The 26,389-nt window shown below is 31.4% G+C and overlaps 2 protein-coding genes across 4 annotated transcripts; both read left to right on the top strand.

Annotated features, from left to right (window-relative positions):
• The first annotated feature begins 10,387 nt into the window (after positions 1–10,387).
• Positions 10,388–16,654, top strand: LOC110793198 (flavin mononucleotide hydrolase 1, chloroplatic). The gene is made up of 7 exons (XM_021998057.2): positions 10,388–10,822; positions 12,227–12,302; positions 13,198–13,249; positions 13,762–13,876; positions 13,974–14,044; positions 15,178–15,265; positions 16,260–16,654. Exons 1-7 carry the CDS (start codon positions 10,581–10,583, stop codon positions 16,399–16,401), a joined length of 786 nt encoding a protein of 261 aa, XP_021853749.1. The 5' UTR covers positions 10,388–10,580; the 3' UTR covers positions 16,402–16,654.
• On the top strand, positions 16,632–25,193 carry LOC110793194 (putative wall-associated receptor kinase-like 16). 3 transcript variants are annotated; one of them, XM_056841390.1, is made up of 6 exons: positions 16,632–16,768; positions 16,858–17,315; positions 17,550–18,148; positions 21,259–22,095; positions 22,219–22,332; positions 23,392–25,193. In XM_056841390.1, exons 4-6 carry the CDS (start codon positions 21,270–21,272, stop codon positions 24,579–24,581), a joined length of 2,130 nt encoding a protein of 709 aa, XP_056697368.1. In that variant the 5' UTR covers positions 16,632–16,768; positions 16,858–17,315; positions 17,550–18,148; positions 21,259–21,269; the 3' UTR covers positions 24,582–25,193. The 3 variants fall into 3 exon arrangements, with proteins under 3 accessions (XP_056697368.1, XP_021853743.1, XP_021853741.1); XM_021998051.2 differs by lacking the exon at positions 16,632–16,768 and having other exon boundaries at positions 16,803–17,315; positions 17,550–17,995; positions 18,073–18,148; XM_021998049.2 differs by lacking the exons at positions 16,632–16,768; positions 16,858–17,315; positions 17,550–18,148 and having other exon boundaries at positions 18,864–22,095.
• The last annotated feature ends 1,196 nt before the right edge of the window (positions 25,194–26,389 follow it).

Genomic DNA, 26,389 nt, shown 5'->3' on the forward strand with positions numbered 1-26,389 from the left:
CTTGACATATTTGCTAAAAAATAATTTACATTAATTTTATCATTACTTTATTTCGGTTATTAACGTACCTATGACGTCTGCCACATGTCACACTCTCGATAAAAAAGTCCTCGCTCTTTATTCTACCCTAATTAATTGAATAACTTGTGAAATTTTATTATTTTATGGTAACACTATCTTATTTATTATGTCATTACCTAAAACAACTATTAAACAAGTTTGCATAAGGAAATAAATTAAATTAACAACATTACTAAAGATTCTTTAATAAAATAATCGAACACATGATAAATATAATAAAAATGCATTCAGAATATTGCCCAATATCATTTTATTAAATCGTACGAGTACTCCGTATCACATATTAAATGTCTCTTAAAAGGTGCATACATATCACATTTACAATTGGTAAAACATTTTTATATACAGAATGCTACACTGAAAAGAAAATAAAGTACGGAAAAAAACAAAGTAAATAGCATAATTATAATCTAGCTAAAAAGATGTATGCACTTTACAAATTAAAATAATGATGGTCGAATACTTAAATTCTCTTAATGTATTTTGTATATGGAATAATAATAAATTATTTTTATCGTATAGTATTCATGTAATAGGTGAAAGATATTTCGCATTTATTTTGGTAGAAATGTTATATTGTACTACCTTCATTCCTTAAAGTTCTTTACACTTATTATTTGTCCGGACTCCAATGCAATATTTAACCATTAAGTAGTGTGTGGCCCGGGCGCTGCTCCAGGTTTTACTTTTTTTGTAAATATGTGTCCTATTTAAAAAGACTATTTTTATTATTTATTAAAAGATATAACATGCATTGTAGCTAGCTAAGATGGTAGGAAGCGTAAATTTTAATTCATGAGGTCCGGTGTTGCTACATGCTTTTTGATTGTCAATGACATGCCATGATACTTATAAGTGGTGATGTGGCGTAACAAAGAGAGGATTATGTGGCACATATATATTCTTATATATAAACGTCATTTAATATATTAGTATAGATATATCCAATTGGATTTTTTTTTTGTAAGTTGATATTCTAAAAATACATACCTAGACTAACATAACAATATCTTACATGATAACATTTTGATGTTTATAATAGTGAGAATTTACGGTCAAAGTTTTCATATTTTGGATATAGTGTAAATGCATTTGGTAATGGAGATAATGTTAATGTTTTTTTTTTTCTGGGATATTATAATTATTATGTTAGACATCGATTTTGTTGAAGGGTTTTCGTCAATGACATTTATAGTAATATATTAAAAGGCGTTGAAAAAAATGTCTATGTGTCACGTAGTACTCTTTCTTTTACGCCACATCATTCACTCACCAAATGATATATCATATCATGGACAACCAAAAATCAATATGTACAATGAGGTTTAAACTCCAGATCTCAAGTGTGGATGATAATTCTCATTACCGTCTTAACCAACCACCAATTGTGATTTTATCTCTTCACATTAATTTATAAATGAATGTTAACATAAAGTCTAAAAAACTACTACGCCCGTCCCTTAATATAGTGTCTGTTTTCCTAAAATGGTGTCCCTAAATGAAGTGCCTATATGAGCTGGGACTAGGTTCTAGGGTGGCAATTTGGGTCAATGGGATGGATTCGAGTTTGGTTTCATGTCGACTTTGGGTTGTGTCTAAAAGTATTAAGATAACTTAAAACTTGATGTTACTATGAAATATGATAAATTGGTCAAATCGTGTTGAATTCATGTCATACATATTTAGTTCAGGTCGCGTTCAGGTTTCCATCAATAACTTCAGGTCGGATTTGAGTTTCCCTCAATAATTTTAGGTCGGGTTCGAATCAAGTTATCGGATCGGGTCAAGAATTTACAACCCTAGTTGTGATCCACATGTATATATAGGCCCTGTTTGGCAATTGGCTGTTGGCTGTTGGCTGTCGGCTGTTTTACTTGGCTGGTTTGACTGGCTGTTCAAGTTGGTTGCTTTTGTTGGCTGTTTGACTATGGATTGGTTACAAATGTGTTTGGTAAAATCAGTTGTTGGCTGTTGGCTGTAGCTATGTAAAATGACATTTAAGGACATTTAATGTCTTTTATTCATTTTTCAATACATACTGTGTATTGTGTACGTAGTAAAACGTAATTACAAATAATTAAATATACATTAAAAATAAATTAATTTTTGCAATAGTATTAATAAATTATTATTTTAATTAATAATTGCGGAGTAATAATCAATGATTAATAATTAATAATTAATAATAATTAAATTAATAATAATTAATAATTAATAATTTATTAATTAATCATTAATAATTAATGATTAATTATTAATTAGTTATTCACTTTTAGTTATTAGTCATTAATTAATACTCCGTAATAATTAATTATTAATTATTAATTATTAATTATTAATAATTAATAATTTATAATTAATAATTAATAATAGTTAATAGTTAATAAATAATAATTAATAATTATTTAATAATTAATTATTAATTATTAATTATTAATTATTAATTATTAATTATTAATTATTAATTATTAATTATTAATTATTAATTATTAATTATTAATTATTAATTATTAATTATTAATTATTAATTATTAATTATTAATTATTAATTATTAATTATTAATTATTAATTATTAATTATTAATTATTAATTATTAATTATTAATTATTAATTATTAATTATTAATTATTAATTATTAATTATTAATTATTAATTATTAATTATTAATTATTAATTATTAATTATTAATTATTAATTATTAATTATTAATTATTAATTATTAATTATTAATTATTAATTATTAATTATTAATTATTAATTATTAATTAATAATTAATAATTATTAATTATTAATAATTAATTATTAATTATTAATTATTAATTATTAATTATTAATTATTAATTATTTAATAATTAATTATTAATTATTAATTATTAATAATTATTAATTATTAATTATTAATAATTAATTATTAATTTATTAATTAATTATTAATTATTAATTATTAATTATTTAATAATTAATTATTATTATTAATTAATAATTATTAATTAATAATTATTTAATAATTAATTATTAATTATTATTATTAATTATTATTATTAATTAATAATATTTAATAATTAATAATTATTATTAATTATTAATTAATATTATTAATTAATAATTATTTAATAATTAATTATTAATTATTAATTATTAATTAATAATTATTTATTATATTATTAATTATTAATTATTAATTATTAATTATTAATATTAATTTTTAATAATTAATTATAATTATTATTATTAATTAATAATTATTTAATAATTAATTATTAATTATTAATTATTAATTATTAATTATTTAATAATTAACTATTAATTATTAATTATTAATTATTAATTAATAATTATTTAATAATTTATTATTAATTATTAATTATTAATTATTAATTATTAATTATTAATTATTAATTATTAATTATTAATTATTAATTATTAATTATTAATTATTAATTATTAATTATTAATTATTAATTATTAATTATTAATTATTAATTATTAATTATTAATTATTAATTATTAATTATAATTATTAATTATTAATTATTATTATTAATTATTAATTATTAATTATTAATTATTAATTATTAATTATTAATTATTAATTATTAATTATTAATTATTAATTATTAATTATTAATTATTAATTATTAATTATTATTATAATTATTATTATTAATTATTATTATTAATTATTAATTATTAATTATTAATTATTAATTATTAATTATTAATTAATTAATTATTAATTATTAATTATTAATTATTAATTATTAATTATAATTATTAATTATTAATATTAATTATTAATTATTAATTATTAATTATTAATTATTATTATTAATTATTAATTATTAATTATTAATTATTAATTATTAATTATTATTATTAATTATATAATTAATTATTAATTATTAATTATTAATTATTAATTATTAATTAATTATTAATTATTATTATTAATTAATTAATTATTAATTATTATTAATTATTAATTATTAATTATTAATTATTAATTATTAATTATTAATTATTAATTATTAATTATTAATTATTAATTATTAATTATTAATTATTAATTATTAATTATTAATTATTAATTATTAATTATTAATTATTAATTATTAATTATTAATTATTAATTATTAATTATTAATTATTAATTATTAATTATTAATTATTAATTATTAATTATTAATTATTAATTATTAATTATTAATTATTAATTATTAATTATTAATTATTAATTATTAATTATTAATTATTAATTATTAATTATTAATTATTAATTATTAATTATTAATTATTAATTATTAATTATTATTATTAATTATTAATTATTAATTATTAATTATTAATTATTAATTATTAATTATTAATTATTAATTATTAATTATTAATTATTAATTATTAATTATAATATTAATTATAATTATTAATTATTAATTATTAATTATTAATTATTAATTATTAATTATTAATATTATTAATTATTAATTATTAATTATTAATTATTAATTATTAATTATTAATTATTAATTATTAATTATTAATTATTAATTATTATTATTACTTATAATTATTAATTATTAATTATTAATTATTAATTATTACTTATTAATTATTAATATTAATTATTAATTATTAATTATTAATTATTAATTATTAATTATTAATTATAATTCTTACTTATTAATTATACTTATTAATTATTAATTATTAATTATTAATTATTAATTATTAATTATTAATTATTAATATTAATTATTAATATTAATTATTAATTATTAATATTAATTATTAATTATTAATTATTAATATTAATTATTAATTATAATTATTAATTATAATTATTAATTATTAATTATTAATATTAATTATTAATTATTAATTATTAATTATTAATTATTAATTATGAATATAATTATAATTATTAATTATTAATTATTAATTATTAATTATTAATTATTAATTATTAATTATTAATTATTAATTATTAATTATTAATTATTAATTATTAATTATTAATTATTAATTATTAATTATTAATCACTAATCACTAATCACTAATCACTAATCACTAATCACTAATTATTAATTATTAATTATTAGTTAATTAGTAAAAAACAAGGACAAAAAAGTAATTTAGATAGTGAAAAGCCAAAAGCCAACTCCAAAAAGCTAGTGTTACTAGCTTTTCATTTTTGGCGGAAAAGCTAACTTTTCAGCAAGCTAAAAAGCCAGTTACCAAACTCATTTTTTGGCTGTTTGACCAGATAAAAAAGCCAACAGCCAAAAGCCAACCAAAAAGCCAGCAAAAAGCCATTTGCCAAACAAGGCCATAATCCAATGTTACTTCATTTAGTATCAATTTCTTTTGATGGAACGCCCTACATGACTTACATATAGGATTGGTGCTAGTTTTTTCTCGAGCATATATTAGTTAGCCCCGTCCTGATGACTCAAAATTACGAAGTATTTATGTTGTGAATGTCATCTAGCTAAGCGCGGTTTTGTGAAATCGGGTAAAGAGAAAAGGAGCTAAATATAAGCAATAAGTGACTTCGTCGCATCAACTATATGAATTTAGAGCTAATTAAGGAAAAACAATTTACTTCTAGTCCTACTAATTCCTAAATCCTAATGCTAAGCAGTAAGCACCCCTACAGTCTACAGATGTTAGCTTTATGTAACTTAAATATCATTTTTTGTCAATTAAAATCAATAGTTCAAAAATTATTATTAACTGTCCAAAAATGTGTTTTAGAGATGATTAATTAAGAAAGAGTATAAGCATATATAATTCGTTTACCAGTATTCTTGTCTGAATATGACAATTAAAATCAAAAGTCCAAAAAATATTATTAAATGTCCAAAAGTGTATAGATAAACACGTTCTAGAGATGATTAATTAAGAAAGAGTAATAAGCATGATGCATTCACAAATTCTTATTTACAAGGGTTGTACAATAAATATTGTACACCGGAGTAAAAGTTAACTAAAAATGCGTAAAAGTTAAGCTTATATATGTAAAAGTTATCTATTTTTTAGTGATAATTTTTTTCATTTTAATAAAACTCATTTCTTCAAAATCACTAATAATGTATAAAATTAATCATTGAACTCTTTAAAATATTTATCTATCAACTTTTTTTTACTAATATAAAAGTTAATCAAAACTAAGTTAAAGTTACAAAAAAATAGGTAAAAGTTATCTTGGTGTACAATAAATTTATTGTACACCTTGTGCGCGCAAGAACTTTTGTTCATTCATTTACCAGTATTCTTATCTGAATATATCCTCCTTGAAGCTTTCGAATGATTATCGTATTGTTTTTCAGTGCAAATAGTGTAGACAAGATTAAACTTTAAGTCTATTAAACTACTCCCTCCGTCCCGGAATACATACACTGCTTTTTTTATAAAGTCGTTCCGATTACTTGCACCGTTTCTATAAACGGTAAACTTTTATTAATATTATATCAACTACTCCCTTCACATGTTAATTATTTTGTGGTCGCATGCATCCTACCCCCTCCCCCTTACATCCTTTAAAAAGTTAACACATACCCCCTATCTATATTAAAAAATATCCCACTATTAACTATCATCTATTTAATAATAAGTCAATTACTTTGTATTAAATTCTGTGCCGGTCAAACCGTTTCAAGTATTCCGAGACGGAGGGAGTAGTTGAAATTCACATATTTGCGTCCAAAAATTGATGTACAAACACTGAAGTACAAGCTTTTGACCAATTTGTCAAATTGAGTTGATTACTTCTCTTTTTTTTTTCCCCTCAAACTTTGTAGGCAAGGAGAACCAGTTCCTAGAATGAAATTGACATGTAAATTGTGTAGAGCACGTGTTATAGAGAATATATTTGATTTGTGTCCTATTATTCGTGGGCATACGCCTCTATTTATATTACAAACTAGATATCCTATACTTCGTAGGATTTCTAAGTCCTATAGACTTCTATCTCATATCATATTACATAACTCTATCTCATATGATATTCTATCCTCTAGGATAACTATGTTATCCTTAACACCCTCCCGCAATCGTAACGGCAGTTTCACGAACGTTGCGATTGGTAACGTAATATTTTCTGCGTTAGTACCAGATCAATCGGATGAACTTGAACTTCTTCGTCTTCTTTTGAAGTCGATATGCACAACTCAGTGATGCCGACTTCAATTAAAAAAAATCGAGCAAGAACGCCATTCTTTTCGAACCTGCACTTTTTTCCCCTCTTGATGAGAACGTCCTTCTTTTCGAACTCACCAATTATCTCAATATAACGGGAACGCCTTTGGTTTCTCTTGAGCAAAATCATGCTCAATCCGTCATTGGTTTTTCGGAGCAAAACCAAGCTCTCAAATCTTCATTGGTTTTTCGAAGCAAAACCAAACTCAAATCAATACTCGAATTGGACGCGATTCCCAGTACGAGTCTATTTTCCAACACCAACCTCATCTTCTACTAATTATTTGCAGCAGAATTATTATATGAACTACGAATCCCGCCGGTGGGATTATTTTTCTAGCCCACCGACGAGGTTTTCTGAATCTATACTGGGTATACCATTAAAATGGTATACTAAGGTCAAAATAGTAACTTCAGTCGGTATATTAAGGGCTAAATGGTAAGTTCAAGTAAAAAATTGAGTCTGGCCCACGAAAAATAACATTTATATTTGACTTGTGAGTACCAAACTATGTTGTTTGGAACCAAATAAAACTGAAACCACGTTACCAAACTATGTTGTTTGGTATCGCATGAGAAAATACAACTACTTTTCTTGTATCAAACTATGTGGTTTGGTACTAAATAAAAATGCAGAATATTAGTATACCATTTCAATGGTATACCCAGTATAGATTAAGACTTCCTCCCCACCGACAGGTGAAATATCGAGTAGATGGTCCCTAGGGTCTCCTAGGCTCTTGAGATAAGATATTAGACCATTCAGTTTTGCCACCATTAATTTTCTAAGATATATAAATAGTGTGAATTTATTTTTCCAAAATAGTTTGTCCTCTTTTTTCCAAAGGGATTCCAATAATGTTTTGTAAACGAGGCTATTATTCCGGTTGTTTATACAAATTCATGTAAACGATTGTTTGACAGTTACACATGTCATGACACTAATCTCCTACACATTTGTCATACTATCAGACAAGATCTGACAATTAAGGCTCTATTCTTTTCACATTATTACATTTTTTTTAAAGTCAACCACGCCAGATCAAACTAAGCCAAACTAGAACAGGAAAAATCAAATCAAAACAGATCAGAATTGGAGGAAGAGCCAAAATCATGCTTGCACTGAAGTTGCACGGTTGCACATCAATTTTACTAAAGAAAAGGGCCTTGTTATGGGCTTACGATATTAAGGCTATGCTTACATAGAGCAATTAAGAAGTTCGTTACGTATATTTATATCTATTTAAATCGATAAATTTTACCGTATAATCTATACCTAGTATTTAAAAAGGATAATTATATGTGATTAGATGACACATGTCACCTATTTTTTTCATCCATGAATTTTTTTGTTAGATGACACGTGTCACCTCCTTATTTCATCCATGAATTTTTTATTTTTTATTTTTTTTCAATTTTTCATTTTGTTCGTTATACGAAACATTTCATAACTTAAACACATCTTCCACTTCATCTTCCACTTCATCTTCCTCATCCAACATTTATTCACCATTGAATTCATATTGAACCTCTACTACTTCATCTCCCTCTTTAACACTTAATTAATATTCATTCACCATATAATTTTTATACTTTTTCAACTTAGAAATTTGATCACATCTATATAAATTATATACTCTAACTAAAATCACAAGTGCTCAATAAAATTAACACTTTAAAAAACGGTTTGACAAACACTATATAATTGTCCGTTCTTTGAACGGGCTCCAAAGCTAGTTTTCTACTAATATTGAACCGGGTCGTGTAATGTCATGCTTTTCTAGAAACAAATGTGGATCATGCACACACGGCCCATGACATGACATACCACGTAAGGAACCATGACCCAATATGCGCAAAAACGTGACGTGTTATGCCTACGACCTACCCCATGCTCATGCCGTATCATGCTTTTTTGGTGCAAGAGCGTGTTGTGCTACGAAATTAACTGGACCGATCCCATCGTTAATTATACGGTAAATGATAAATCCAAAGGAGAAATTCACTTCTTTTAAGAAAATCAACTTAAGGCTTCGTTCTATTGGACTTATTTTGACCAAACTTATATTATCTGAACTATCTGAACTTATTTTTTCTGAAAAATACTTATTTTATCTAAAATAAACTCAAAAGGTCTTGCGCACACAAGTTGTACAATAAATTTATTCAGCGCGTCTCCTGTGAGACCAGTCACACCATCAACTTGATGGTGTGACGAGCGCGAAACCAATTGCGTACCTCCCCTAAAACTATAAAAAAAAGTAACATATCTAAACTATAGAAGTAACATACCTAAACTAAAAAAGTAGCTCCTCTAAAATTATATACCCCTAAAACTATAAAAAAAAGTAACATATCTAAACTATAGAAGTAACATACCTAAACTAAAAAAGTAGCTCCTCTAAAATTATATATATATATATATATATATATATATATATATATATAAAGTAACGTGTCTAAACTATAGAAGTAACATACCTAAACTAAGAAGGTATCTCCCCTAAAACTACTTCGTATAAAAAAAAGTAACATGTATAAAATATAGAAGTAACATACCTAAACTAAAAAAAGTACCTCCTCTAAAATTATAAAAAAAAGTAAAATGTGTAAACTATAGAAGTAACATACCTAAATTCGCAAGTGTGAACTGGTCTCACCATCAGTTGATGGTGAGGACAGTCTCATATAAGAATTTGGGAAATATATTGTACACCAAGATAACTTTTATGCAGTTTTTTTAACTTTAACCTACTTTTTAGTAACTTTTATATTATAAAAATAAAAAGTTGATAGATAAATATTTTAAAGGTTAAATGATTAATTTATACATTATTAGTAATTTTGAATAAATAATTTTTATTCAAATAAAAAAATTTATCATTAAAAAATAGATAACTTTTACATATATAAATACAACTTTTAAACATTTTAAGTCAACTTTCACCCTGGTGTATAATATTTATTGCACAACCCTTATAAATAAGAATTTGTGAAATAAACTTATTTATGTATTGAAAGTGTTTGTAAAAAACTTATTTTTACTGAACTTATACTATCACCTCTCTTTGTTCATACTCCATACGTCCAATCAGCAGGCATTTAACGTGCCATTTACAAAAAAACCAAAATCGGAGGAAAGAGCGAGAATCACGCCCAGATTTGTACACTTGATAATCGATTATCCTCTTCCACAAACTCCTATAAATTTGATTCTCTCTGTTTCCCCTGTTTCTTTCACTGAATCTCAGACACTCAAAATTGCGAATTTATTACTGTTTGCACGTTTTACTGTTACAATGAAAATGGCCCTTCTTTACAAACCCACAATCTGTTTCCCTCATAAATTCTGTCTAGACCCACCAAAATCAATCCCCAGAAGTTCAATAACCATGAAAGATAGCATCAATAATACCAATTTAAACACCATTGTTGACTCTTCTGCTGCAATGGAGGAGAGGAAGTTGCCCATTTTGCTGTTTGATGTTATGGATACGCTTGTTCGTGATCCCTTTTACCATGACATTCCAGATTTTTTTGGGTATCTTTCGTTTCCTTTGTTTTTCTCCTTTTTTCCATCAATTTTTATATGGGATGTGTTTATGTTTCTGGGTTAATGAGGTAAAGCTTGGAAATTGGAGTGGATTGTTTTTTCCCCATTCCTTTGATTTGGGGGAAATTGCTGAAATTACTATGTTCCTTCACCAATTTGATTGAATTTGGGTTTTGTTTTGGTTTTAGTGTTTATATTAGTATCATGCTCCCGAGTGTGGGAGGAATTTTCTGGAATTGTTCTTCTTATTTGCTGTGAGTAGGTCAATTGACTGTCTTTCTGATAACCTTCTTGCAATTACACTGTAAGTTTGAGGAGCTTCTTCATCTGTTTCCCTTCTTACCTTGCCTGCTGTAGGTGGGAGTCTCATTAGAGGCATTGTGAGCAGTGGTGTGGTATGGTGTCGTAGCTTGGCGAAAAGAAGTGATTAGGGGATAAAGACGGGATAAATTTGGATATTATGTGTGTTTTGCACATTTGTATGCATCTGATATTCTTGTTAGGATTATAGGATAATGGATTTTAAAAGTATGTTTCAGTAATCATTCTCATTGGAGTAGAGAGACTTTGCCCAGGTAGTGTAACATACTAGTTTTTGTGGGATGATGATATTACATTTGGGAAAAAATTGATCATCTTGTGTTGTTAATTGGTTATTCTTGGAGATGAGTGTGTAATGATGCAAGAGACGAGGATGTTAGATTGGTGCAAGCGAATCAGAAGTTGTTAGATAGTTTGTGATGAACCCACTGAATCGCCTGAAAGTGCTAGAAACTAGGAAGTGACTTAGTTGAAGGGGTGACTTGTTATTGTTAAAAGAGGAAACACGAGTGAATGCTTTTTATTATAATTATATGTAGTTGCTATAGGAGAGGGTACTGGAGATAAACTGATAAAGGAGTTAACCTGTGATTGGATATTAGATCCTTGTTCCCTCTAGTATCTAGTGGGTTGTGCTTGATTCTAGATTCTAGTTCAAGATACACAAAGCAAACCTCTTAATTTTGTTCGTTGATGTAAAGATTTGCATAAACTTCAAAATTCCGACTTTGTAGTCAAATTCATTTCTTAAATTCAGGCTAAGCATATATAGCAGGACACTTTTTTCCACATGCTCTGTGCTGGTATTAGAGATTGAATAAGAAAATCAAAAGATTGTTTCGAATCACTGAATAGTTTGGAGTGATGAATGTTACGGAGTAATACTTTTTGAACTTTGGGTTTCCTATTTCTTGGTTTCCTGTATAATTTTTAGTCGCTTGACCTGAAGAACTATTAAAAGGTGAAGTTCATAGTGGTGTCTTGAGTCATGCGTTAGTGCTTTATTAATTATTTGATACCTCTTATTCTAAGTAAAGTTGTTGTCATGTCCATTGTGGGTTTCATGCACAGCATGTCTATGAAGGAATTGATGGAATGCAAGCATCCAACTGCCTGGAGTGAGTTTGAAAAGGGATTGATTGATGAGGTATATGGTGAATGCCTGTGTGAATCTAATTTTGATTTTTGAGCAGTCTGATGGTTGTCTTTGTGTTTTTATGTAAAATACAGTTGTATCTGCTTGAATATGCTATTGTCTTCCAGTCTGTTTTTCCTTTCACCTATTTAGTAACCTCTTTTCAGTAATTTCTTTTTGAACTTTTTGTATGTTTACCTTTTCCTTCTTTTCTCCTTGTAGAGTATGTAGACCATTGGCCCACAATCATTTTATGGGCTGGCGGCATGGTCAAGTATTTCTGGGAGATTATAGTTGTTAATTGGGTTGTCATCAGTTGGTTTCCTTTTACTTCGTTGATATGGGCTTGCTTCTAGTGACAATCAAATTGCAATGTTGTTGTTCTGCTCTCTTATCAACTGTTTGAATTGGTTTTGCATATAGGCTGCCAAAACTTAGTATCTTGTTGAGAGAAACTTCCTCCTTTTCTAGGTTCCTTTAAAAGTTGATTTTCTTATACTTAGGCCTTGGGTGCTAGTCGTGTTACTCCAATCTGCTTCTCATTAAGTAGCAGCTGTGAGTTCAACAAGATGATCTTGTTTGCTCTTCAAGGTCTACTGTGTAAGCTGAAGTGAATATTCTTTGGCACCCTTTGATTCTGTTTGATGGGAACTGTTATCGACTCTGTAACAGCCACAATTAGCATGTCCAAAACGATAATGTTTTGTGCAAGAGGCAAATAGTGTTAAAAAGTTTGGATAGTATACGTGTGAAGTTTGACAGGATATGTAATGATACTATATTAAAACATTTAATCGTATATTTGGACCTCTAGGTAGGAATTTAGATAGTCTGTTGACATCAAGTTTCAACGTTAACAATAATTCTATCATCCCTTCTGTCTAAATTGTTTGTTTGCTCTGTGCAGGACGAATTAGCTAAAAAGTTCTTCAAAGACGGAAGACACCTCGATGTGGAAGGTGAGTTGAAACTTTTTTTGAGCATGGTAAATATGTGTGCCAGTTTTGAACTGCTGGGAAGTTTATTTTATTTTTCTTTATTTATCGTGTCACAAATGTTTTGAAGGTTTGAGCCTCTACAATGTCTCATTTACAAGTTTCAGTTTTCTGTTGGTGTTCATGTTTGGACCTTTTCTTTCCAGTACAGCCTACAGAAGAGTGAATGAAGTGTTATTATCGTGCAGTCTCTTTGACCTTTTTTGTTTTTACTCCGTAATATGCAAGAATATTAATGTTATTTTATGAGATCGTAGATTACATAGAGATTCGAGCTTTAGAGACCATATGCAAGATAGTTCCCAAACAGATCCCATGCATAATGTTGATTTCTAAAACTTATATTATCATGCATTGTGGAACTATCTTGCATAAACATTTGTGACACATTTAAAAGGACAATAGAACTGCTTGGACTTGTGGTCTTGTGCTACTTAGTTATATGATAACCTGAAGCTTTATAATTGTCTTTGTAGGCCTTAAAGATTGCATGAAAAGGGGATATTCCTACTTAGATGGTATCGAAGATCTGCTGCATGCCTTAAAACTAAACAACTACGAAATGCACGCTTTTACAAATTATCCAGTCTGGTATTTGACATTTCTTTCATTTCCTAATAAGACAGGGTATCATTCTGCTTGTTCTATTAATGTGACTTGCTTCGTTGTATAATGATTTTATTTACAGGTACCAATTAATTGAGGATAAGTTAAAGCTATCAACTTATTTATCTTGGACATTCTGCTCCTGTGCAACAGGTATATTACACTTCTACTATCAGTCCATGGATTTCCAGTTGTAGTGAACAGTTTGTCTTTAACACTGTGTAGTAGGATGTCCAGTGATCCTAAGTTCTTCATTTAATTGCACCAACCAACAAAATGTGAGTCCAGAAATAGTCACGTACTCACGTCTAGTTTCAGGCCCTTGCAATCAACTGTTGTCATGTACATTGCTGCACATATATGTTACAAGAGTGTAGTTAATGATTGTCCATTCCTATTTAACCGTGTTATTCTCATTATCATTAATGGTATGACTCGCCACATGTAGCCATGCCTACCACCGGGATATCTTTGGCTGTGAACAAACTCTAGGGCCAAGTTCACTTGTCATTCACTCAGTTATATTGCTATGTCATTGAATCTTGATTTTTATTAGAGTTTGGTACAAGAAATTCTCAAACAGTTCTCGTTATCAATGGGTAATTTTAGGAGGGTATATCGGATTATCGGGTTTCCGTTGTAGCTTAAACTATTTTTGTTTGGAAAGATATGTGAGTATTAAATATGTTGTGTTTCCAAAATGACATTGCCTGTTTATTTTCTTTATGCATTCCATTTACTTTGTCAGAGTAAAACGAAAGTTTGGAGGAGGGACTATGTATGAATGTCTGACGTTCTTCGTAGCTCTGGGGCAATTATCTCTCCCTTAATTTGCATGAATCTAATTTAAGGACTCTGTCGACATCCAGTTAATAGAGGCTTTTATTTATTTCATGTACATTGTGTGTTGCGTGTGTGCGTTTTTGCATTCCTTTTTTTTTTTTTTTTGTGGGGGGGGGGACCAAGACACCTTATAGCATTTGTGTTTTGGATTTTCATGAGAAACCAAGAGTTAGCAGCTAATGTACTATTTAATTTTGTTTGCTCAAAGGTCCCAGTTGTCCGTATCAGTTTTTTTTTTTTTAAATATTTCTAGTGATCATATTATCTTGGTTATATTACTCTGCTATCACATCCAAACTTCCCTTGTTTGGACTATGGAGATGTGTCCAACATCCTCCTCCCTCTTTCCCCTCTTTTTGATCAATGAGTAAAATGATTATTCTGAAAACCAATCGGTTTTCTAGTTCTTCTTTCATTTGGTTTCTCTTATTTATGCACTACAGGAAAATTGAAGCCAGACCCTGATTTTTATAGTGAAGCCTTCAGACACCTTCAGGTTGAGCCCGAAAGCTGTATCTTTGTTGATGACAGGTAATTGCTACTAGCATTTCTGATTTTGGTCGTTAAAATCTTAACATTAGTTCAATGCTTCTCCTGGTGGTATGATATTCAACCTCTTGCCTGCAAATTGAGTATTTGGTGTTCACTGGACCTATTCTAATTTCTAAAGCTCTCTTTTAGACATTTGAACATGAATTGTCTTATTTTCTTAGCTTGGTAAACTTATGTGTTTCATTGTTTCTTACATTTGAACATGAACTATCTTTATTTTCAGATTGTCTCTCTCCCTTTTTAGGTTAGGGGTTGAGTTGGACTGATTGCCTGGTAGGGGAGCTGTATAGGATGGATTGTGGTCTGTTGCCTTGTATTTTCTGTTATACATCTGTTTCTCTAAAAAAATGTTCAATAACTGATGTAAACTAAAAAAACTACAAAACCAGAGTGATTTTTAGTTGGTATTTCGGGTATGAAACAATCACCTCGGATGAGGTTGATTTGTATTGTGTAAGGAAGACTTCGGTTGGTTTTGTTTTGGGCTATACTACATGCATACGTAAGCTGGCATCGGTGTTTAATCTTAGAAAACCTCCCCGATGCCTAGGTTAGCTTTATTGAGAGAAAGACTAGATCTGTATTGGTGTACGGTTTTAGTAATGAACATACCTTGAGATCTCCATTTGTTGGCTATTTATAAGGCATTTATGCCTTGGTGGCTAGGCTTTAGTAGTTATCGGCCTATTCCCTGTCATGGACCAAGATTTCTTAATAGCTTGTTCAATAATAGGCCCAAATTGGAGGTCATATGGAGGTATTTTAAAGCTGTATTTATGCTGGACGTGTATTTGATACTTTACACTTTACCCTGGATGCTTGGGTATAATTCTTCAAAATATATGGAAAATCTTGCTAAAGTTGACCAGGTCATGTCGGATACTACTATGAGTGTTACATAATTGGGACCTGTGTTTTCTGATGGTATTTGAATATCTACATGTCATTGTTGTGATGAGATTTTTGGTAGCAGGATTAAAAATGTGGAGGGAGCAGTAAGTGTTGGAATGGTTGGCTTGCAATTTAAAGGTGCAGATGAGTTGCGTCAGGATCTCTCTCTTCTTGGCATTAATATTTCTGCAAATGAACTCAAATACAATTGGACGAGCTCATGAAGATGTATTACATTTTCGTTATCTATATTCTTCCACTTTCAGAACTGATTAGTCACTGATATCGTTGCACTGCAATGAATATCTGGTGTTGTCCTTCTGTCCTATGTGTATTGTGTGGATATATTATTTTCTTGGTTTTTCCAGGGGGAAAGGGGGCAGACACTCATGTAACTCTGTCATTATGAATATATAATTATTATCCTGCAGATTATGATTCTGCATGAAGTTTATTCAGCTTTCCAAGTTAACTCCACCGGTTCACATAGTTTTCATTTCTTCACTATCAAGGTTGGCTCTTGGCAAACCTAAGAATGGTTAATGATGATGTAATCAATGATATGATTCCGACTCTCATGTAACTTCAGAGGTCCGTGGTCATATAACTATAACCTCAAAGTTCCACTTTGGTGACTACAGTCTTCCTTTTAGGTTTTAGCTGTGTGTCTTCTGATACAGGAACTGTGATTTTGATGAGATCTCAGATATGTTAGGCCTACCATATTTTCTGCTCTCAGTAATATACTCTTATTAGGTCATGGGTCCTTTCAGCTAGACAAGCTCATTAAGCAGATCTTCAAGAAGAAACTGCAGGAGGATTCAAGAATAATGGTCATGGAACTGTGAATCTGTGATTGTCTGAACCCAGTTGCTCTAGAACAGTTATCAGAACTAAAAAACTGCAAAACACTCAGAAGCCTGGAAAGAGAACTATTCCCGTGGCGACTGCAGTTGACAGATGCTTCAAGCTCAATGCTGTTGGTTCTGCTGCTGGTGTCGGAACTGGTTGAAATTCTGCTTCAACTTTCATGCATGAGCAATATGTTCTGTTATTAGCTCTTCTGAGTTAACAGACCTGGAGAAACAAGTAAAAACAACCCAGGAAACTGATGCTACTTCCACTACTTGCCTTGCAGGTCAGAATTTCAGTTCCCTCATCACCCCTCATCTTTCCTTGTTTACCTCTTACTCATCATTTAATACTCTTTGCATTATAAAAGACTCTTAATGGCCAAAGAGTTAAAATGTTAATGACTATTTGTTTTGGGTACTTGAATTTTAGTAGAAGTGCTGTGCTAACTGTCAGACTGCCAGGTGTTGGTATAGAGACTATGGCGTATACTGATGAGTTTTTTTTTTTTTTTTTATAGGCATCAACCATGGTCACTGTTCGACAGCAGAGGAGTCTTTAGTTGCTAAGAACAAGCTGAGATTTTGTTAAAGGAGCTTCTTTTGCAGCCTTAGTCACCAGTCTCACCACTGTTTGCACCATAAAAAATGTACCTTATCTAAAGTTGACAACTATAAAGTCACATAAAGTAATATACTCGTGATGAATCTCCTTTATTAGCTAAGCTTATTGCCTGGCGTTTCAAGAAGAAATGCGAAAGCAGGTTCAAGAAATATGGTCATAGAGTTGCAACTAATGCCCAAAACTGTTGCTCAAGCCACCTGTCACGAAAGAACAGAGAATATTTCTTACCAGAACAAAAGATGATAAATGATTGAGCAGTTTGGGATAAAAGCTACAGAGTATTACTGTGATTCACTACAAGATATATCCATCAGTTCAACTGGAAGAGCTTCAAGATCCATGGTTCTACTGCTTACTTTAAGGCTTAATCACAGGAGTCAAAGACTGATTGCTAAGTCAATACTGTTCGTCTTCTGCAGGTGCTGGATCTGTAAAGTGCTTCATCCTCCACATGCACCCAATACGCCCAGTTATAAAAAATTCAAGAAAGTGAAGGTCAGGCTTCTGTTTCCTTACTCATTCTTTTCTTTATCTCTTACCGGGGAACATGTTATTTGCCATCTTTCTTTATTTACCTCATCTCTTATTCTTTCTGTTAGGCACTAGCTATTTTACAATTCCCAGGTTTCCTAATGGGAAATATGAATGTGAAAGCATATTGATTTTTGGTGTTTTTAGTTTATACCAATGTTACACGGAACGCGGGACATTCCGGAATGTGGTACGGGAACGGGCACGAGGAACGCTGCCCTCCAAGTTCCCGGAACGATGGGTTATTTTTATTTAATTTTTTTTTTTCGAATTTAAATTTTATAATACAAAATTTAAGCAATGAAAGTATAAAACAACCAGAAATTCATATTTCATTAACTCAAAAGGTTCAATCTCTAATACAATAGTACGATATTACGATTGATCAATAATAGCAAAAGAGCAAAACTACACCTTCATAATTCAGCATTCAAAACATTAAGCAAAGAGCAAAACTACAACTTCGTATTTCAGCATACAAAACATTAAAGTAATGTTAGAGAACCAGAAAATAAACCTAGGCCTAGTTTCTCTTCCACTTAGAACCTGCTCCTCCTTCATCAACATCCTCCAACCTTAAGTCGAGCAATCTAACAGTAGAATCTTCCACACAAGAGTTCTCGGGATCAATATCCCACATCCTAGAAGCGCCGGTTTTGTAGCATGATGTGAAGTGGGATATGAGCCTTAAATTACAATGGATGAACACTAGCTTGTCAGCACGAAGTGCATTGAGGCGATTTCTTTTAATGTTGTGAATATAAGAATATGTACTCCAAACCCGCTCACCCGAAAACTTGTAATTGGTTGTGATAGAACTCTTATTGCGACTTCTGTAACTCTGGAGTTTCGGAGCCGTAGGTGGACCACCAAGCAATAGGTGTCATTGTCACCGCATTCAAATATCCCTTGCTTCCCTTGAAATATGGCAATTTGTTCCCTAAATAGACTTCTCTCATTTGCATCTTCTCTTATTTTATCCAATGCTTGGAGGTATCCTTGAGCCACCTCTTTATCAAAATTGGGCGCTCTCCTTTGTACTCCCCTAGGTGCAACAGTTTTAAGATAGTTTGAGTCGTAATACAAAGGATTGAGAGCATTTCCAAGATAGTGCATTGGAATGTTCATCTTTTCCCAACGTGCAAGCAAGATTTTCTCCACCTTTTCTTTGTTTTCTTCCGTTTGTTGTTTCTCATAATATCATTGATTTCTTCAATCATACAATCCATTCTCTCATACACTTCGCCCATCTTTTGTCCTTCTCCGTCAGCAAACTTGATCATTAAATAAATAGGCTTAGTAATAACCAATTTATTGTCTTGGAAATCTTGCTTGCACGTTGGGAAAAGATGAACATTCCAATGTACTGTCTTGGAAATGCTCTAAATCCTTTATGTTATGACTCAAACTATCTTAAAACTGTTGCACCCGGTGGAGTACAAAGGAGAGCACCCAATTTTGATAAAGAGGTGGCTCAAGGATACCTCCAAGCATTGGATAAAATAAGAGAAGATGCAAATGAGAGAAGTCTGTTTAGGGAGCAAATTGCCATATTTCAAGGAAAGCAAGGGATATTTGGGACAGCAGCAGCTAAGGCAGATGCGGTGACAATGATACCTATCGCTTGGTAGTCCACCTATGGCTCCAGAAGTTGCAATAAGAGTTCTATCACAGCCAATTACAAGTTCTTCGGCTGAGCGGGTTTGGAGTACATATTCTTATATTCACAACATTAAAAGAAATTGTTTCAATGCACTTCGTGCTGAAAAGTTAGTGTTCATCCATTGTAATTTAAGAATCATATCCTGCTTCACATCATGCTACAAAACCGGCGCTTCTAGGATGTGGGATATTGATCCCGAGAACTCTTGTGTGGAAGATTCTACTGTTAGATTGCTCGACTTAAGGTTGGTGGATGTTGACGAAGGAGGAGCAGGTTCTAAGTGGAAGAGAAACTAGGCATAGGTTTATTTTCTGGTTTTCTAACGTTGCTTTAATGTTTTGTATGCTGAATTATGTAGTTGTAGTTTTGCTCTTTGCTGCTTAATGTTTTGTATGCTGAATTATGAAGGTGTAGTTTTGCTCTTTGCTATTATTGATCAATCGTAATATCGTACTACTGTATTAGAGATTGAAACTTTTGAGTTAATGAAATATGAATTTCTGGTTGTTATATACTTCTATTGCTCAAGTTTTGTATCATAAAATTTAAATTCCAAAAAAATAAAATAACCCATCGTTCCGGGAACTTGGAGGGGCAGCGTTCCCGTACCACGTTCCTTGTAACAATGGTACTTTATCCCCTTTATTTGTGGTACATGTACTTGAGTTTTAATTCAATTTCGTTTATCGCCTCTAATGAAGGGAATAATTGTAGATGATTCCACCTATTATAAAAAGGTGAAAGCTTATACACTAAGTCCAACTTTTGCAGTAATTTCGGCAGCCCTTTTCTTTAAGGCCATGTTTGATTGAAGGGAAAATTATTTTCCTAGTTAATCTTTAACTCATTTTGGTCTGTAAAGCAGAATAAGAAAACACATTTTACGAACATTCCTTGGAATTAGTAAAGGATAGATAACTAAAACAGAAAAAGGGAAAAAAATAAGTCAACTGTATAAGGTACATCAGCATAGAAAAATATAAAGTTGCCGTAAACTCAGAATTCCATTTTTTGTGTACGGTATGATCCTGATTTGAAGAATTTATCCAAATTAAATTAGTATGGTCTGCACTCTGCAGTTGCATGTGTTTAGTAAAAATATAGTACTTCGTATTTGTTTGTTCAATAATACAGATTAACATTCAATTTGCTGAGGTATAATGGGAATTGGACCGTTTCATGCTACTTTTAGTCCAAGTATATACTTTATGTGCATTAAATAAAAAAAAAAATATACTTTATGTGCAGTGATGTTATAGTAGACTCAGTCAGTGTCTTACTCTTACACTCCACATATATTATTGTTTTGCATTTTATCCTCACAAGTCACAACCAGGCATGTCTACAGAAAAGAAAAACCTTGCAGAAATAATGAATAGCCAAACAACATTATTGTTTCTGCTTATTGCAGCAATACTATGGATGGCATCATTACCAATGGTAGCTGCACTCCCCATCACACAGCCTGAATGTCCAGAGAATTGTGGAGGTGTGAGTATTCCTTATCCATTTGGTATCGGAAGTGGTTGCTACCTCGATCCCTCGTATGAGATCATCTGCAATTCATCTTTAACTCCCCCAAAACCTTTTTTACGTTCATTCAACCTTGAGGTTGAAGAGATAACGCTAAAAGCTTACTTCTACAGCTCGAATGAGGAATCGCAAAGGATCACGGTGAAAACCCCAGTACAAAGGACCTGTGGTATCCAAACTGCTAGTATAAGTAGCCTCGATTTTGGTGGGACTCCTTATTGGTTCACAGGGACGGACAATGTTTTACTAGTGGGGGGATGTGGAAGCAGTGTGGTCATGAGGAATAGAAGCAACGCAATCCTGGGTGGGTGCAGTTCACTTTGTGATGAGAGTATACATGATAAGTATTTCTCTTCTTGTGTTGGCATCGGGTGTTGCAAAATTACTTTGATGGAAAGTGGCTCTCTTGATCTGTATCGCTTAGATGTATTGAACTTTCTAACGGGGTCTCATAATTGCACAAGCACCAAGTTGGTTAGCGAAACCTACATGAACAAGTTCTATGTTGATCCTAGTGATCCGTATCAGTTCTCAGCTGTCCCGACAGTGCTAGGCTGGATGGTCGCAAATTCTACTGGTATTAATATGCCCTGGGCTGGTGACAACAAGAGGTACTGTCTAAAATATAATTATACTGCAAAAATGGAAGAAGGTTTCATTTGTTTCTGCAAGGAAGGCTACCACGGAAATCCATATATTCCCTACGGATGCCAAGGTAATAACCTTGATTTTTGTATATTAATATCCTATTAGTTTATTAACACAGTTCCATACCAACCTACTTGCCACTTCTATATTAACATCCTATTAGTTTACTAACACCGTTCTATCTTTTCAGTCTCAGATAATTGTAAACGATGCAAACCTGGGAGTTGCTTGCAGATAAGACCTGATTCTTTTGTTTGCAATGGTGAATTTGATTTTACCTGGGGGATAGCCGTTATCGTGGTTGGTAAGCTATCTAAATTTCACTAGTCTACTCGCTTAGCTGGTACGCATGTAAAAACGAAGTGGTTGTTTGTTTGAACATAGGAAGTCGCATTTTCCAAGATTTTGGAAGCTTCTTTTACTCGGAACGTCTCATTTCCTTGCAAAATCTTTTCCTTGATTTGCTCCAACTTTACATCCCCAACTTGATTCTCCTTAACCTCATCAAATACCGATGGTTGAATAGTCAACGCATTCATCATTCCCTCCAGACATTCACCATTCACGATCTCCAGGTTTAATCGTTGCATATCCTTGCACAATTCGTTAGCAACTACTAACGCATTCACACTATGACTTGATTTCCTACTCAATACATTGGCTTTCCCTTCGTGATATTGGATGTCTAGATCATAGTCCTTAATTAACTCCAACCACCCTTTTTGACGCATATTCAAATCCTTTTGGTAAATTGTTGGAAATGCCACTTACCTAACTCATAGTAGCTAAGCAGCTTTCTTGTTTCGTGGGAAGTAAAACTCCTAGGAAATACAATTTTGTGTAATAAACAACCAACAAATCTATAGTTATCCCCTTCCTATAGCTCTTATGGTATTGTAAGTCTACCAAATGACCATTGTGGTTAAATTTTTACCTAGCTCTCAAACAAGTATGTACTCTAAAAAAGAAGGGAAACTCAAAACAAAAACCTAGGATTTGCTTTCTTGGCCTGCTAATTATTTTGGAGATGATTTGGCCTGCAAGATTTAAACCAATAATCTTCTACTCTGGAGTCTGGATGAATTTCAATGGCTTGTGGCTAGGTGTAGGTACTTGGTGGCTCAATCACTGGTCAAAAAGTTTCAATCAGGTCATATAAGTTCCAATCAGGTCTTATAAGTTGATTCTCTCAAGTTTGTTCTCTTACAATCAGGTCTGATAAGGTCCAACAAGTTCCAATCAACTTTGATTTAATCAGTTCCAATAAGTTCAGAAAAGTTCAGTTCAGATAAGTTTAGGTTTTATCTGCCGATGATATCGCCCCTTATAGGCAACAACTAATCCTTCAAAATATTTCATGCAGGTTCTGTCATTGGCTTAGTGTTGGTATGCTCTGGTAACATATATGTCTGCTTCAGGAAAAGGAAACTTATCTTAATGAAGGAGAAATTCTTTCAACAAAATGGCGGTTTATTACTGAAACAACAACTTGCCTTGTATGGGGACAAAGAATCAACAAGAATATTCAAGGTCATCGAGCTAAAGGCAGCCACAAAGAACTACAGTAAAGAAAACATCCTCGGCAAAGGCGGTTTTGGCACTGTGTACAAAGGTATTATATCAAATCAGCAAATAGTCGCGATAAAAAAATCAAAGATAAGTAGTCAGAGTCAAGTTGAGCAATTCATCAATGAGGTGGTCATCCTAACTCAGATCAACCACAGAAATGTGGTTAAACTATTGGGATGTTGTTTGGAGACTGAAGTGCCTCTTTTGGTGTATGAATATGTCTCGAATGGCAACCTATTCGAGCATATTCACGAAAAAGGCGATGCAACTTGGCTTTCATGGGAAAATTGTTTAAGAATCGCAACAGAGGCTGCTAACGCGATTGCTTATCTCCACTCAGCGGCTTCAATACCTATAATACACAGGGATATCAAGTCATCCAACATTTTATTGGATGATAACTTTACTGCCAAAATATCCGACTTTGGAGCCTCGAGACTAGTTCCGATTGATCAAAGTCAAGTTACCACTCTAGTTCAAGGTACATTTGGGTATCTTGACCCCGAATACTTCCAAACAAACCACCTGACTGATAAAAGTGATGTCTACAGCTTTGGTGTAGTTCTCCTTGAGCTCTTAACAAGGAGAAAACCGCTTTTGTGGGGAACTGGAGTTGAAGATGGGAATTTAGCAGCCTATTTCCTTCATTCAGTGAGGAACAACCAGTTGTTCGACATTGTTGAGCCTCGATTCATTAAAGAAGCAACTCAGAAGCAACTTACCATGTTTGCAAAGCTTGCAGAACAATGTCTTAGTGTAAAAGGTGAAGACAGGCCATCCATGAAAGAGGTGGCGAAGGAGTTAGAAGAGTTGAAGACGAAACCTGTCAATCATCCGAGGGCTGAGTTGGATTGTGATGAGAATCGTATCTTAAGTAATGAACTTAAGGGCCTCTGTAATGTGCCTTGCAGGAAAGGAAGCGAAGCATCTCGACTGTTTACAATGGAGAAGGACATAATACTTGAAATGAGCTCTCCTCGCTAACACTATTTTTTTTGATGGAACGATACAACAAAAGTTAAGATAGTCTTCTTTCAAGACTGTACCTCTCCTCTCCTCGCTAACGCTTAATCTTGCAGTAGTTGTCGATTTACAGGTTTCGTCAGTCTGCCTCTCTAGAAGTCTCTAGAAACAATATACAGCGAGATCGAGTAATGCATCATATATTTCTGAGGGGAGGAATGTTATGTTGTTAACAAAGTTAGTAGTTGTTTGTTGGAGTTAGCATTAAGAATTTGATTGCCTGTTAGCTTTTGTTGTATAAATAAGCTGAATCATAGCTTTTATTTCTCATCCACAAAGATTAATACAAAACCTCATTTCCCTCTTTCTGAAATTTTCTATGAAGTTATGCCTTTCTCTCCCTTTCAATCTCATTTTTGGTCTTCTATCATGTTCATTGGAGAATTATTAGCAGTTTAGCTTAGCTCCTGCAATATTAGTATCAGAGCCGAATTGATTACAATGGATCGATCTCAGTTCAACATCAGTTCTTGAAACTAAGAATTAGTTTGGCTAGAAATAGAGTCAAACTGTTGAGGAGATCTGGGTAAGAAATTGTAATTGATTGATTGCTTGCTCACCTTCAATTCTAGGGCCTGCAACATTTTTCCGCCATTTTTGAGCTTCACTCTTCCTTGAATCTGTAGAATTTTTGGAGAAATTCTTCTTGCACACAACCTGTTTGAGTAAATGCCGAGCCAAGAATCATAGAGTTCTTGACGTCTTTCCAATCATTTTTGATCCAGAATCTGGGAGGAATTTGTTCTAGCACGTTGCAAAATGGGGATTGATGATTTTTACAACAATCTTCAACGAGAAGAACCAATCATTCCACAACTTGAAGCTTCTCAACAGAATAAGGTAATAAAATCATTCAAAAAGCTTTTGAAGAATGAATGTTGTGATAGTTGGAATAAAGGATTTTGTGATGGTGTGATGAACCATTACTCCCAGTACATGAATTTTTCCATAGTGGTGACAATTGGGTTTTTGTTGTGGTATGTGATGAAGAAGGTGATTATGTAATTGCATTGGAGTTGATAAAATCCATGAATCAACTGCCATTCAAGAAGAAGTAAGCTCAACAGTAGTCGAGAACAAGGTTTTATAATGCAGAAGTACCATTCAAATGTTCAAAATCTTTTGTGTCAATTCCTTCTCCAGAATTAGTACAAGTTGATGTACTTACTAATCCTAAGAAATTCTTTTCTACCTACATCATCACATGTTAATCAACAAGCAATTTTGGTCGAACGTGAACCACATATTCTTGGAGAATCAGACAATTCATTTGATTTTCGTGTGAATGGTTTTGACTACAGTAGCAGTACTAGTCTAACATGAGGCCTCTTCCTTAGCCTCCTCGTATACATCTTCTTTAATGGTGAATTGGTGACAGGAAGTCTTGCTGGAAACTGTCAGCAGCAACAATCACAGCAGTAATGAGTTTCATCAATTGGGTTTGTTGGCCTTGTGTTGTGTTGTCTTCTCTTTGGAGACTACACATATTATTAGTGGTTATAAGCAGTGGTTTTGTGTACCTTTTTGGTTCAGTTTAGGCTATAGAAATTCATGGTTGGTGTTCTCGGCAGCTCTGACAATTAGTGAAGCAAATACAGAGGTGGCTACAGATTTTTTTTTTTGATACAAATCAGACTTGAGAGGAATGTTAGGTTGTTAACAAAGTTAGTTAGCTGTTTGTTGGAGTTAGCATTAAGAATCTGATTGTCTTTTTAGCATCCTTGAAAATTGCAGTTTTGGCACTGTGTGACACAAACCAGCAGCCTGTA

This window comes from Spinacia oleracea, chromosome 4, assembly GCF_020520425.1.
Source record: "Spinacia oleracea cultivar Varoflay chromosome 4, BTI_SOV_V1, whole genome shotgun sequence".
Taxonomy (NCBI): Eukaryota; Viridiplantae; Streptophyta; class Magnoliopsida; order Caryophyllales; family Amaranthaceae; genus Spinacia; species Spinacia oleracea.

Excerpts from the sequence above, each read along its gene's own strand:
- LOC110793194 (XM_021998049.2), top strand. The coding sequence starts at position 21,186 with ATGTCTACAGAAAAGAAAAACCTTGCAGAAATAATGAATAGCCAAACA. Across the intron at positions 22,096-22,218 it reads TATTCCCTACGGATGCCAAG|TCTCAGATAATTGTAAACGA; the intron begins GTAATAACCTTG and ends CTATCTTTTCAG. Across the intron at positions 22,333-23,391 it reads GATAGCCGTTATCGTGGTTG|GTTCTGTCATTGGCTTAGTG; the intron begins GTAAGCTATCTA and ends TATTTCATGCAG.
- LOC110793198 (XM_021998057.2), top strand. The coding sequence starts at position 10,581 with ATGAAAATGGCCCTTCTTTACAAACCCACAATCTGTTTCCCTCATAAA. Across the intron at positions 12,303-13,197 it reads AAAAGGGATTGATTGATGAG|GACGAATTAGCTAAAAAGTT; the intron begins GTATATGGTGAA and ends TGCTCTGTGCAG. Across the intron at positions 13,877-13,973 it reads TTTACAAATTATCCAGTCTG|GTACCAATTAATTGAGGATA; the intron begins GTATTTGACATT and ends TTTTATTTACAG.